The 15,189-nt window shown below is 53.0% G+C and overlaps 1 protein-coding gene across 1 annotated transcript in view; it reads left to right on the top strand.

Moving 5' to 3' along the window:
• Window positions 1-15,189, top strand: part of PEDS1 (plasmanylethanolamine desaturase 1) — a 29,925-nt gene that overhangs the window by 9,916 nt on the left and 4,820 nt on the right. Inside the window, exons 2-4 of the mRNA XM_017888144.1 lie at window positions 334-453; window positions 12,986-13,077; window positions 14,242-14,386. Coding sequence (XP_017743633.1) covers window positions 334-453; window positions 12,986-13,077; window positions 14,242-14,386 — 357 coding nt within the window. The remainder of the gene's footprint in view (window positions 1-333; window positions 454-12,985; window positions 13,078-14,241; window positions 14,387-15,189) is intronic.

Genomic DNA, 15,189 nt, shown 5'->3' with positions numbered 1-15,189 from the left:
GAGGCGGGCAGATCACATGTTTAGGAGTTCAAGACCAGCCTGGCCAATATGGTGAAACCCCCTCTCTACTAAAAATACAAAAATTAGCCGGGTGTGGTGGCAGGTGCCTATAACCCCAGCTACTCGGGAGGCTGAGGCAGGAGAATCGCTTGAACCCAGGAGGTGGAGGTTGCAGTGAGCCGAGATGGCACCACTGCACTCCAGCCTGGGTGATAGAGTGAGAATCTGTCTCAGAAAAAAAAAAAAAAAGAAAGAAAAGAAAAGTTCCCATGGGGCCACACTCTGCCTGGCCTTGACCCTCCAGCCTTTACCTCTCACCTCTGCTCCCTGCAGGCAAGCGCCTCCAGGAGTGGTGCTCTGTGATCCTGTGCTTCAGCCTCATCGCCCACAACCTGGTCCACCTCCTGCTGCTGGCCCGCTGGGAGCACACGCCCCTCGTCATAGTCGGTGTTGGTGAGTGCCCGAAGCACTGCTGCCTGCCTCAGCTTCCCTAGGGGCCAGGGACCCACTGGGTAACTGGCGCGTGCGCATGTCCGCAGGCGCAGATGTGTGTGCTCGAGTCCAGTATGTGCCTTGGGTACCCTGCCTCCCTATCGCAGTCAGCAGCACCTCCCTGCAGCCTGACACTTAGGCCCAAAACCTAAACATGATCCTCAGTTCCTCCCCCTTCCTCTTGCATTGCACATCCAAACCATCAGCAAACGCTGTTAACTCTACTTCCAAACTGCATGAGGAGTATAGCCATGGCTCTGTACCTTCATGGTCCCCACGCTGGTCCAGCTACCATCCTCCCGCCTGGACTGTTTCAGGAGCCTCCTTCCTGGTCTCCCTGCCTTCACCTTTGCCCTGCACCGTCCAGTCTCCACATGGCTAGCTGGATCTGCTAGAGCCCCAGGCAGATCATGCCACTCCCCCACTCTTATCTGCATACACCTGCAGCCGTATAGCACACACGCTCCTCAGTGTACCTGCCTCAGCTTCCTCTCTCCACCTTCATGCTAGGTCACCCTGCACCTGCCATGCTGGCCCCCTGACTATGCCTCTGTCGCCTACTCTCAGATACATTCCTACTCAGGGCTTTTACATGTGCCATTCGCTGACTAGAACTCTTGACAGTAGACACCTACATGGCTCACTCCAGGTCTCTGCTGAGAGGTCACCTCCTCTCAGCAGAGGAGGTGTGATTGCACCACAAAAAATAGCAGCCCTGGCCAGGTGTGGTGGCTCATGCCTGTAATCCCAGCACTGTGGGAGGCTGAGGGGGGTGGATCACTTGAGGTCAGGAGTTCGAGACCAGCCTGTCCAACATGGTGAAACCCTGCCTCTACTAAAAATACAAAAATTAGCTGGCCGTGGTGGCAGGCGCCTGTTGTCCCAGCTACTTGAGAGGCTCGGGCAGGAGAATCACTTAAACCCAGGAGGCGGAGGCTGCAGTGAGCCAAGATCACACCACAGCACTTCAGCCTGGGCAGCAGAACGAGACTCTGTCTCAAAATAGCAGCCCTGTCACACACCGTCCCCCTCTTCTGTTGTTACACTGTGTCCACAGTGTCTTTGTTTATCGTCTTATCTCTCCCAACTCAAATGCCAGCTCCCTGAGAGCAGAGATTTTTGTCTGTTTCATTCACTGCTGTGTCCCTAGCTCAAGCCTCAGACCTGGCACACAGCCGGTGCTCAGTATTTTTTGAATCGATGAATGAATGAATGAGAGAGCTGTTGTTTATCAGTACCTCCTGGGTGTTTTCCATCGGTCACTTCTTACGCTAAGGTTGTCATCATTTTCCAGATGAGGAAACAGGCTCAGAGAAGGGACCAGTCCAGAGTCACACTTCGAGGCAGAGCACAACATAGTTGTTAATACACTATCTGCACTCCCAGGCCCTGAGTGACTCAGTTTCCTTCCTCTCCATGCACCACCTGTCCCCTCCCAGTCCCCGACTTCCAGACTGAATGGGGCAGCTGTGCCCTTGGTCCTGCCTGGCCATCCCTAAGGGTTCAACTCCCACAATCTCATTAAAAGCATTCTAGCCACCTAAGCCAATAGTGCTCAGGCCAGCTAATTGAACCATCTGGGTCTGGGATGGGGTTGGTATACGCTGAGGATAGGAGCTGGACCAGCTGGAGGGGAGAGAGATGAACCCGTGCATTGCTGGGAAGCCCAGGCAGGAGCCAGGCATGTCCCCTGCCCCCAGGGATGGGAGAGACCTGCACCCCAAGCCTCTCTGCTTCAAGACCCATATTCAAGGGCAGGAATATAGACAGTCTGAGCTTTGCAGCCTCGTCTGGGGATGGTTACGAGCAGGCCTCTACAGACCTGGGTTCAAGTCCCAGTTCCACCACCTTCTGGCTCTGTGGTCTTGGGCAAGTGTTATTGCATCTCTGAGCCTCATTTTCCACAGTGTAAATGAGGCTGCTGGCAGTACCTGCCTCCTAGGGCTGTTGTGAAGGCAAAATGCAGGTGTGCCTAGGTGCTGAGAAAACCAGTGACTAAGCAGGAGCGGGGAGGGGACAGCACCTGCCAGACTACTGATCAAGGCTTGCACCTCAGCTCACTGGTCAGTTTAATGGCGGATGATTTGTGAGCACTTACTGTGTGCCAAGCCCCATGCTGGGCACTTTTCACTCTTTGTGCCACCCTGGTGAGGAGGTTCCCATCACCATCTGAGAGGCTGCGTAAGTCGCATGTTGGTCCTCACTCAGGCAGCAGCAGAGTCTGAGATCGCAAATCCAGACCTGCCTGGCTTTCAAATGAGGACTTCCCCACCAGGGCCTGTGTAGCCTCCAGTTAACATTGGGAGGCCAGGCCGTTCCAGGCCTCTACAGGGGTAAAAGATGGGCTGGATCAGAGCCCAGGTGTGTGCTATGCAGGCTGGGAGGGTGGATGTCCCAGGCAGGTCACTGTCTCCCTTCCCTGGTTGGGACCTGAGCTTCCAGCCACAGCCCAGGAAATCTCTGGCTTTCCAGGCTGCACAGCACCAGCTTCCCTATCCCACACCTTTGCCTCTGGGCTGATAAGAGCAGACAATCGCCTGATAATGGTGTTTGCACAGTCCCTAATCGATTTAAATATCCACCCTGATTTCTGTGTTAACATGCAGGTAGTAAGGGCACCATGCCAGCCTGCAAAGCCTGCCCCCTACCCCTCAGTATCTCCCCCAGAGCCTCCATTGTCCCAGGCAGGCCCCAGAAATCAAGGAAGGCAGAAGCACGGAAAGGTGTCAAGTCAATAAACACAGACACACATGACGCAGCACTGGGAAGCAAAACCAAGCTAAGAGGGTAGGCGGGAAAGGCCTCTCTGAAAAGGTGACGTTCGCACAGACACCTGAAGGAGGTGAGGGAGGGACCGTGCAGAGATCTTGGGGAGGGGCATCCAAGGCACAGGGAAGAGCAAATGCAAAGGCCCCGAGGTTGGTACATGCTTGGTGTGTTTGGGGAACAGAGCAAGGCCATTGTGGCTGGAGGAAATTGATCAAAGGAAAATTGTGGCAGCCCAGCGAGGCACTGGAAGCAGATGTTGTGGGGCCTTGAGGGCCGTGGTCTGGATGTGGGGTCATGAGAAGCCATTGGTGAGTTTCCCACAGGGAGCTGACATCATCTGATGCTGCAGGGAAGATGGCTGGGGGTGGGGACACCCAGGGAGGAGGCACCTGCCATGGTCCATCCACGTGAAGATGGCAGCCTAGACCCAAGGGCGGCCCAGACCTGGGTGGAGCAGTGGAGGTGGTGATGAGTTGTCAAATTCTGGAGGAGCTGTGAAAGGTGAGCTGCCAGAATGTGCTTCCAGGTTGGCTGTGGAGGTGAGAGGGGGAAGAATTAGCCTGACTCTAAGGTTGCTCTCTTGAGAGATGGAAGGGATGAAGCTGTCATTCACAGACATGGAGAGAGGTCGGCAGAGCAGCCCTGAGGGAGATGCTTGAGATGGCCACTGGTGAGCTAAGGAGAGGTGTCAAGCAGGAAACTGGAAATCCAGGTCTGGAGGCAGGGAGAGGCAGCTGAAAATAGCAATCTGGGGGTCTGGCCGGGCATGGTGGTTCGCACCTTTAATCCCAGCACTTTGGGACGGCGAAACCCTGTCTCCACTAAAAATACAAAAATTTGCTGGGTGTGGTGGCACGTGCTTATAATCCCAGCTACTAGGGAGGCTGAGACAGGAGAAGCGCTTGAACCAGGGAGGCGGAGGTTGCAGTGAGCCAAGATCGCACCATTGCACTCCAGCCTGGGCAACAGAGTGATACTCCCTCTGGAAAAAAAAAAAAAAAAGAAAGAGAAAGAAATCCGGGGTCATCTGTATCGAGATGGAGCTCCTTATCTCCTAGGCTGGCTGAGCACCCCCAGGGGCTGAGTCTCCCCTGTTTCCAGGTTGGGGAGGAGGAAGAGCCAGCAAGGGAGGCTGGGATGACGCTGCCAAGGAGGTCGGGGGAGAACCAGGGAGGTCGGGGGAGTACCAGGAAGGGCTTGCAGGGGCCAAGAGGAGAATGTGTTTCCAGGAGTCTTGGGGGTCAACTGGGAACAACCGAGTGGACCAGCAAGGTGGGCAGTAAAGGGACCTTCGGATTTAGCCACGTGGAGGTCAGCCACTTTGACAAGGACATCATTGTCATGAGTCAGTGGGTGAACAAGTGAAGGCCGCGGGAGCCCTGAGCTTTTGTTCCACGTGGAGAAGGAGCAGGAAGTGTTTGGGTTATGAGTTGGCCCTTAAAGGAGCAGTCAGAGTCCTCCATGGACCTTGGGAGAGGGCCCTCCGGGCAGAGGGCACAGTGAGTCCAGAGGTCAGGGATGAGGTCGGAGAAGTCCCAGGCTCAGGTCGTGGCCCGCCCTGTATGTGGAAGTGGAGTCTGGATTTAACTGAGCTGGAAGGCAGGGAAGACAGGACTGGGACCCAGGGCCAAAGCCCATGGATTTGCCCTTAGTGTGTTCACTTGGCCCCTCAGCCACGCCTTCCGTCTCCATGCCAGGCCTTTGAGGTGGGCAGAGAGGGGTGAGGAAGTCCCAGCTGGGTGGCCTCTGGGAAAATGGAAGCCCCCGTAGGCCCAGAGACTACCTCAAGGTCCCCCGTGAATCAGGGGAGCCTGGGGAGAGCCGTCTCCCATCCCTCTCCTTGTCCCAGTGTTCTGCAGGGAGGGGTGGTAACCAAGCCGAAGCTGCCCCCAGGGGAGCCGGCTCCCAATCGCCACCACCCCAGAGCTGGGACAAAGAGGCTTCTGTGTGCCTGTCTGCCACCCCTGCCCCCATTAAAGCAGCCTCAGACAGCAGCCTGGAGTCACTGCCACCGGCAGAGGCCGCAAGATCACAGAGCCAGGGGAAGGGCTCCTCGTCTTCTAAAATAATTACTGACTTCTGTCCAAAGCACACATCCCTCCCTGCTGGGCAGCCTGTGGGTGCCAGCGCTTGGCCATTGGACCGATGGCAAGACTGAGGCTCAGCAGAGAGCTCACAGGAGCTGCGTTGTGGGGAATGCGTGCTGTGTCGTGGGATGCACTGGGCTCTTTACCCAGCGGCCCAGTTTAGTAACTCCTCATAGTTAAGGGAGGTAAATGTCTCCATTCTCCATACCTGGGTGCGAAGGCTCCCTAACCCTAACCCTAAGGTTGCATCATCCTGAATGACTCTAGTGAGGCTCTGGCTACTCACCAGCAGCCCTGCCTTGCTCCTGCCACCCTGTGACCTCGGGGAGTCCTTACCCTCCTCTGGAAGGTCAGTATGGGGTGGGCTTGTTACCATGGACATGAAGTGAGATTGTGCACCTTTTGAAAAGTAGACTTTATTTTTTAGAACAAGTTTTCAATTTACAGAAAGATGGGGCAGATAGTACGGAGTCCCCATATGCCTGGGGCACACAGTTTGCTCTGTTATTCACATCTTACATTTTACATTAGTGGCGCACATTTGTTACAGTGTGTGCCAGTGTTGATACATTATCATGAGCTGGAGTCCACGGCTTATTCACATTGCCTTAGTTCTTCCCTAATGTCCTTCTTCTGTACCTGGATCCCATCCAGGGTATCACATGGCCTTTAGTTGTCATGTCCCCTCTAGGATCCTCTTGTCCGGTTTTTTTTTTTTTTTTTTTTTTGAGCTGGAGTCTCGCTCTGTTGCCAGGCTGGAGTGCAATTGCGCAATCTTGGCTCACCACAACCTCTGCCTCCCGGGTTCAAGCGATTCTCCTGCCTCAGCCTTCCGAGTAGCTGGGACTACAGGCACGCGCCAGCACGCCCGGCTAATTTTTGCATTTTTAGTAGAGATGGAATTTCACCATGTTGGCCAGGATGGTCTCAATCTCCAGACCTCGTGATCCACCCGTCTCAGCCTCCCAAAGTGCTGGGATTACAGGCGTGAGCTCCCGCACCCGGCTGGCCTTAGCGGTTTTGAGGAGTGCTAGTCAGGTGTGTTGTAGGCTGCCCCTCTGTTGGTATCTGTCTGATGCTTTTCTCATGATTGGACTGGGGTTACGGGTTATGAGGAGGAAGAGTTCAGAGGTGAAGTGCCATTTTCATCACATCATAGCAAAAGTACAGTCAACATGATTTATCACTGTGATGACTTTGATCCCCTGGCTAAGGTAGCAGATGCCAGAGTTCCCCACAGTCAAGTCTCGGCTGAGCGCGGTGGCTCACGCCTGTAATCCCAGCACTTTGGGAGGCACTTTAGGATTTGTGGGTGGGTTGCTTGAGCTCAGGAGTTCACTGGTCAGCCTGGGCAACATAGTGAGACCCTTGTCTCTATAAAAAAAATTTTAAAATCAGCAGGGTGTGGTGGCGCATGCCTGTAGTCCCAGCTCCTCGAGAGTCTGAGGTGGGAGAATCGCTTGAGCATGGGAGCTCAAGGCTGTAGTGAGCTGTGAATGGCACCACCGCCCTCCAGTCTGGGCCACAGTGGGAGAGTCTATCTCAAAAAAACAACAAACAAAAGTTACTCTGCTCCCCCTGCCCCGCCTTTTTTTTTGAGATGAAATCTTCCTCTGTCACCCAGGCTGGAGTGCAGTGACTCGATCACAACTCACTGCAACCTCAACCTCCCAGGCTCAAGCCGTCTCCCCACTTCAGCCTCCAGCTAGGACCACAGGCACGTGCCACCACACCTGTCTAATTTTGTTATTTTATATACAGACAGGGTTTCCCTATGTTGCTCAGGCTGGTACTGAACTCCGGGACTCAAGCAATCCTCCCACCTTGGCCTCCCAAAGTGCTGGTATTATAGGCGTGAGCCAATGCACCCAGCCTTCCCCCCTTTTTTTTTTTTTTTTTTTTTTTTTTTGAGACAGAGTCTCACTCTGTCACCCAGGCTGGAGTGTAGTGGCATGATCTTGGCTCACTGCTACCTCCTCCTCCCAGGTTCAAGTGATTCTCCTGCCTCAGCCTCCCAAATAGCTGAGATTACAGGCCTACACCATCATGGCTGGCTAATTTTTGTATTTTTAGTAGAGATGGGGTTTCACCATGTTGGCCACACTGGTCTCGAACTCCTGACCTGAAGTGATCCACCCGCCTCGGCCTCCCAAAGTGCTGGAATTCCAGGTGTGAGCCCCATGCCCGGCCTCCCTCCTTTTTCATACTGTGCTCTCTTTGGAAGGAGGTCGCTGTACACAGCCCACACTTAAGGAATGGCAAGTTATGCTCTCAGTGATGCACTTTTTAACACTTCACAAAGCCCCAGTACACAGTGTTAACCCAAGTACTGTTTTCTCATCTGTATCATTTTTATTATTCTCATCTTTCTCATTATCTGTGAGGATTAAGTGTTTAGAATCAGTAAAGAGATAAGATGTGGCCTAAGCAAGGCCTTGGTGCCATTCAGGGATTAAAGGAGATAAAACATTTAAGGCGTTGGCACAGAGCCTGGTAGTTATAAGGACTCAATAAATATCTGGTTTGTTTTTTTTTTTTTAAAAAGTAGTTGACATCTTAACCCAAAGTAAATGAGGGTGGATGTCTACCCATAGACTTGTACGCCAATATTCACTGCAGCAGATTCAAAACAACCCCAAACTGGAAACAGCCCACATGGCCAACCATGGCCAGGTGGATCAATGCATCATTGTACATCCAGATAATGGGATACTCAGCCCTAAAAATGATGAACCACTGCTGATCCGCACGACTGCATGGCTCACGCTAGAAGCATTACACTAGTAAAAGAAGCCAGGCTCCAAAGAGCACCTACCATATGAATTCGTTTACGTAAAGTTCTAGAATAGGCAAAATCAGCCCCTGCTGGAAGGAGGCAGCTCTATGGTTGCATGGAACAGGGTCGGAAGGGAGCTTAGGGGGACAGGAGAGCCAGCTGTGGAGCTGGAAATGCTTTCTTTTTTTTTTTTTTTTTTTTTTTGAGCTGGAGTTTTGCTTTTGATGTCCAGGCTGGAGTGCAATGGCATGATCTCAGCTCACCACAGCCTCCGCTTCCTGGGTTCGAGCGATTCTCCTGCCTCAGCCTCCTGAGTAGCTGGGATTACAGCTGTGCGCCACCATGCCTGGCTAATTTTGCATTTTTAGTAGAGATGGGGTTTCTCCACGTTGGTCAGGCTGGTCTCGAACTCCCGACCTCAGGTGATCCGCTCGCCTCGGCCTCCCAAAGTGCTGGGATTACAGGCGTGAGCCACCGCACGTGGCCTGGAAATGCTTTCTATCAGGGGTCAGCACACTATGGCCTGAGGACCAAAAATACTTGTAAACAAGTATCCTGGGAATGCTGTTGATGTCTGCCTTCACACTACAGCTGCAGAGTCGAGGAGCTGCAGTGGAGACTGCCTGGCCTGCAAAGCCCAAAATATTTACTGTCCATTTATTTATTTATTCATGAGATGGAGTCTCCATCTGTTGCCCAGGCTGGAGTGCAGTGGCACGAGGTCTGCTCACTGTGCCTGTGCCTCCCAGGTTCAAGCGATTCTCCTGCCTCGGCCTCCTGAGTAGCTGGGACTATAGGTCCGCGACACCACACCTAGCTGATTTTTTTGTGTTTTTAGTAGAGACGGGGTTTTACCATGTTGGCCAGACTGGTCTCAAACTCCTGACCTCAAGTGATCCTCCTGCCTCAGCCTCCCAAAGTGCTGGGATTACAGGTGTGAGCCACTGCGCCCGGCCTGCCTGACCCTTTAAAGAAAGTTTGCCAACCCCTTATATTCTATGTAGGTATAGAATCTCTATCTTAACCTGGGGGGTGGTCAGACAGGTGTGTCTATGCGTAAAAAGGCTGTGAGCTGTGTAAGGCCTATGGCCTTTACTGTTTATAGGTTATATTCAATTATAACGTAAAATGAGCCAAGGTTTAGGGAGGGGAAGGGGCTTGTCCCCATCTCATCAGGAGCCCAGAACTCGGGGAACAAGGAACCTGAACTCTGAATCCCTTGTAAGGCCTTACCCTTATGATATCTAGTCACTTCTCCTCTGTAGCTATTTCTTTCATGAAGACAGAATTCATTCATTCATTCATTCATTCATTTTTGAGACAGAGTTTTGCTCTTATTACCCAGGCTGGAGTGCAGTGGTGCAATCTCAGCTCACCGCAACCTCCGCCTCCCAGGTTCAAGCCATTCTCCTGCCTCAGCCTTCCGAGTAGCTGGGATTACAGGTGCCCACCACCATCCCTGGCTAATTTTTTAGTATTTTTAGTAGAGACAAGATTTCACCATGTTGGCCAGGCTAGTCTTGAACTCCCTACCTCAGGTGATCCGCCCACCTTGGAATCCCAAAGTGCTGGGAGGTGCGAGCTCTGCAACTCTGCACTGCACTCCAGCCCGACCTGAAGGCAGCATTTAGAGATGTCATTAGGCTGAGCTATGGGGACAGGACCTCAAGATACTTCAGTTGACCTCATTAAGCAAGTAAAGATGCTGAGGCCCCCAACACTTGATCTAGCTCTGTCATACCTCTTGGCCACATGGCCTTTTGTCCCTGCTGGTAGACAGAGGCAGTGCATACACAGAGGCAGTGCATACACATCCCAAAGTATGCAGTAGGGGCTGTAATAATGCCGTGGACCTGCTGCAGTGCAGTTTAAGGACACAAAAGGGTGCTGGTTTTGGAGGCAGGTTGACAGGCCCCTTCGCATCCCATAACTGCCACTTCCAGGCCACTTGACTGGGAGGCAGTGGTTCAACTTCTCCAGGCCTCTTTCTTCATCCAAGAAGGGATGACAAATGAGGCCATCTCAGGGTATGACAAGTGCCATGAAATAAATGAAGCAGGGAGATGTGAGCGAGAGCAGCTGCCCGGAAGGATGGCTTTAGCCAGAAGGGTTGGCTGACCTTCGCTCTGCGCAAGATGACTGAGGAGGAGCCAGCACAGGGGATCTGGAGTGGGGGTGGGGTGCTGGGTAGAGGAACAGAAAATCCAGAAGCCCTTCTCGGGCTTCAACCTTCCTTGCCTTCGACACCCCCTCCCCTGCCCCTGGCCTGGGTCCACCCTCCCCATCACCAAGGAGCAGAGACTGCCCAGTCCAGAGCAGGGGCACTGGGTGCACAGGCTCTGGGGCCTTGCTGAGTCCCAGCCCCTTTACCTCAGCCCAGCCACTATGCAGTGACACCCTTCAGCCTGTCCTGAGGCGTCTGTGTGCCAGGAGGTATAGCTGCCACCTGTCCCCACCTGCCCTCCCACCCTTATCACCAGGAACTTGCAGGTGCCTGCATGAAGCTGTGCTGCCCCCACCCCCACCACCCCTCCTGTGCTTGGCACCTGTGATGGATACCACAGGGCCTCTAGAAAGTCTGCGCCCAGCGGCTGCCCCTCACCCCGGGCCCGGACGTCAGGATTGCACATTCACAGTGACTTGCGTGCTTACTTTTGTCCCTTCAACCACAAGTCTCACCCAGGAGGCATCCAGGGCTTTTCTGCAAGTCTCTACAGTACCCCAAGACCCTGGTCCCCTGTCACCAGGGGGCTGAGGGCACCAGCAGAACTCAGAACCTCGGACAACCAGTTGACACAGACAAACTGAGTCTGGGGAGGGGTTTATCTGAAGCCCCATGAGCCAGGGGGCTGCACGTGTCATCACTCACAGCCGCCTTCATCCTCTGCTGGATTTTACAGTGTTCCCATAGACATGAGTTTAGTGTCTGACATGTTTCTGTCCCTAGAGCTTATCACACAGTAGGCCTTTGTGGAGTGTTAGTTGATTGACTAAATGACAGCAACAATCATATGGCCTGAGGGCTTACTGTGTGCCAAACACTGCACTTAGTAGTGCTCTACTGAGTTCTGAATAGGTGCCAGGAGCTGGGATGCAGCCACAAACAAGAGACTAAAGCCCTGGCCATGGTGGAGCCGACCTCCTTGTTGGGGGAGAAAATACACCAGCAAAAGAGCAGTCAGAGGTGCTGAGTGCTTGGAGAACAATATACATAGGAGATTGGAAATGCTGGAAGATGAGGTGGTTACAATTTTCCATCAGGTGTCCAGGGAGGACATTTGAGTAAACATCTGAAGGAGGTGAGGAAGTAAGCTGTGTTGCATCTTAGGAAAGAATGTTCCAGGCAGAGGGAACAGCAAATGCAAAGACACAGAGGCATACAAGGGAAAGGTGATAAAGTAGGCCTGGGCTGCAGTGAAAGAGGAGAGTGATGGGAGGTGGCATGGGGTGGAAGCCTCAGTTTCCACCTCTATAAAGTGGGAATAAAAATGCTTCCAATTTCCAACAAATGGTGAGGATTCATTTAGCCTGTAAAGCACTTGTGCTTGGCATTGAGAAAGTGCTCATAAATGTTAGCATCATTCCCTTTTATTTTATTTTTTTTTCAAGACAGAGTCTCACTCTGTTGGCCAGGAAGGAGTGCAGTGGCACAATCTCGACTCACTGCAACCTCCATCTCCTGCTCAAGCAATTCTCCTGCTTCATCCTCCTGAGTAGCTGGGATTATAGGCGTGTGCCACCACACCTGGCTAATTTTTGTATTTTTGGTAGAGACGGGGTTTCCCCATGTTGGCCAGGCTAGTCTCGAACTCCTGACCTCAGGTGATCCGCCCGCCTCGGCCTCCCAAAGTGCTGGGATTACAGGAGTGAGCCACCGCGCCCAGTCACGTCATTCCCATTTTACAAGAGGAAGCTGGGCACAGAGAGGCTAAATAACATATGCAACGTCACAGCTAGTGAGTGCGAGAACTGGAATTTGAGTCCATATCTACTGAACCCTGAAGTGAGTGAATGGTGTTGGAGTCTCTGAGGGCACCTACTCAAGTTCCGAACAGATTGAGAACAGAAACAAGGAAAAGGCTGCTGGAGACCAAATAATCATGTTTATTGCTGATAAAAGCTGGAGGGGTGGGGGTGGAGCAGCGAGGCTTCTATCTGCAGGTAAGGTACTTTCTTTCTTTTTTTTTGAGACGGGATCTCACTCTGTTGCCCAGGCTGGAGTACAGTGGTGCGATCTCAGCTCACTGCAACTTCCGCCTCCCAGGTTCAAGTGATTCAACTGCCTCAGCCTCCCAAGTAGCTGGGACTACCGGCGCATGCCAGCACGCCTGGCTGATTTTTGTAATTTTAGTAGAGACGGGTTTTCACTATATTGGTCAGGCCAGTCTCAAACTCCTGACCTCAAGTGATCTGCCTGCCTCAGCCTCTCAAAGCGCTGGGATTACAAGTGTAAGGCACCGCACCTGGCCAAGGTACTTTCTTTCTAACACCAAACCCAGAAGGACATTGCTCCAGTTCCAGGCAGCACTGGTGCAGAGCAGACTTCCCTATGTGGGGCAGAGAGAAGGGCACAGCCAGCTCCTAATAGGGAAAGGTTGGACTGATCTTGGCATGCCCAGTTTATGCTCTCCAGACTCTCCAGGCACATGAGTCTTGGCATCTCCCCTGGGGCACAGCAAGTGACAGGCAGGAGTGTTACGCCTGAGGTTCCATGTTCAGGGAAGAAAACATCCCAACTAGAGAAGAAGGGACACCTTCCCCTCCTAACAAATGAATGAGCAGGCAAGTGAGTAAATGAATGAGTGATTCTGATTGGGGGGGTGCAGGGATGTCCCTTCACTCACCCCCTTCTTGTCCACAGTTGCAGGGGCTCTCATTGCTGACTTCTTGTCTGGCCTGGTACACTGGGGTGCTGACACATGGGGCTCCGTGGAGCTGCCCATTGTGGGGAAGGTGAGTATGTTGACCTAACCATGTCCTCAAGAAGGAGGTTGGGCTGTATGGCCTTGGGTGAGTCATCTTTCTTCTCTGAGACTATTTCCCTATCTGAAAGATGGGAACCATCATCCCAGCCTGTCCCTTACCCCTGTCCTGCAAGACTAGAACAGGAGTCCTTGGGATTTTGGAAGCAAAAGCGTCAGGCTTGCAATGGTCCAAGAGTTTAGATATGTGCCTGCCTCACCAGAACCCCTGAATTTGGGGGTGTCTTGCTTTTCCGTTGTCTCCCCTGCTGCTCCTTGCTGTTTTAACTTCATTTTATCCTGTATTAGTCACACTTTTTTGGTTTTGACAGAAAATCTAAACTGGCTTAGGCAAACAAGAGTACTGATTCATGTAACTGAAGATTTCAGGGTTAGAGCCAAATTAAGGTATGGCTGCATCCAGTAGGACAAAGAGAGCACATTCTTCAGGCTCTGTCTTCCTCCATCTCTGTCTCTACTTTCCCCTCATGAGGTGGCCAGTGTGTGTGGTTTCTCACCGCCCAGAGACCCATCCTTCCAGCTTCCAGGAAAAGAGAACTGTCCTCCCGGAAGAACAGCATTTCTCCTTCCCGTAGTTTCTGACAACTGAAGTCCCATGGCTCACTCCCATTGGCCCAGATTGGGTCACCTGCTGGGCCATCAGGCAGTCAATGGCCAGAGGGAAGAGATGCTGTGATTGGCCGGGCCTGGTCACATGTTCTTTCTCAGCCAGGGGGCGGGGTCAGCCCTGTCTGAAGAGATTGGACTAAGGAGGAGAGGCTGTTACCCCAGGAGGTGCAAGGTGTCCGGAGGGTCCCACCTGTTACTTGGAGGGACCTCCTCAACTGCCTTGGGTTGGGGAGTAAAGGCAGAGGTTGCCTCCAAGCCCCCTCACAGCACAGGTAGGGAGACTGAGGCCCAGAGACAAACAGTGCCAACCCAGAGTCCCTCCAGGGTCATTTCGGCTCATCTCCCCAAAGGCTGGGTGGGGTCTGTGTCCAGCAGTGGGCGGGGCGGGAATGTTCAGGCATCCTGGGTGGAGGGAACTTAGGAGCAAAGGTGGGAGGTGAGCCCAAGGTGAGTGTGTTTAGGGGGCCGTGGAGAGCAGCTAACCACCTTAGGCTGACTGCTGGAGCTGTGTCCCCCTCAACTCCAGGCTTTCATCCGACCCTTCCGGGAGCACCACATTGACCCGACAGCTATCACACGGCACGACTTCATCGAAACCAATGGGGACAACTGCCTGGTGACACTGCTGCCGCTGCTAAACATGGCCTACAAATTCCGCACCCACAGCCCTGGTGAGACGCCCAACTAGTGGTGGGCTAGGAGGGGGTCTTGGGGGCAGAGGCCCACCCCCAGGAGCCTTCTGGGGCTTATGTGTTTGGCTCCTTATGGTGTTTTAAACGAGTTTTCATTCGTTGTCTTCATGTAAAATCAGGAAAGCTGACATAAAGATCGGGGTTTCCAGCTTCTCTTGCACAATCTGCTCTGGCCCCTCTGGGTCCATGTTCCCACCTGGCCTCACTGGGTGGGAGCTGAGCTGCAGCCACTGCCTTTAACAGGACGCGTCTTTCTGGTTTACCAACGTCCCCATATTCATTTGTGTTACCTGCCTGGCAGGGCTTCTGGGGTTTTACTACTGTGGCCTAGTGGAAAACGTCTAGGCTGTGAAAACAGGGCCTGCCTATTTTTAGAGAGACTTATCCCAAAGTAAGTGATTTCACCACTCTGAGCCTCAGTTGCCTTATCTGTCAGATGGAGGTAGAGTGGGGCCTGGTCCTTTTCCGGCACCTTAACACCCATTGGTTCTTCAGGCAGCCTCCCATGGGTAGAGGTGCTGAGGATGTGTAGTGCCATGTAGTGGGTGCTGTGGCACCCTGCCCATCCCCTTCCCCCTGGGGGTGCACCCATCCCCTGCTTCTGTGAGAGGTGGCTGCTGACAGCTCCCAGCTTCTCCAGGGATGGAGGGGAGGTGCCACCTCTCCCCTTGGGATAAGGCTGGAGCCAGTGACTAAAATGCCTCCGAAGCAGTCCTTTTGCCTCTGAGTGGGTCTAATTCTAAAGAGCCTCAGAGTTCCTTGCAGGAACAGGCTGAGATAGG

The sequence above is a fragment of the Rhinopithecus bieti genome, unplaced genomic scaffold (assembly GCF_001698545.2).
Source record: "Rhinopithecus bieti isolate Rb0 unplaced genomic scaffold, ASM169854v2 scaffold_15834, whole genome shotgun sequence".
Lineage (NCBI taxonomy): Eukaryota > Metazoa > Chordata > Mammalia > Primates > Cercopithecidae > Rhinopithecus > Rhinopithecus bieti.
The sequence above is the reverse complement of the archived record's forward strand: the minus strand, read 5'-3'. Positions and strand labels throughout refer to the sequence as shown.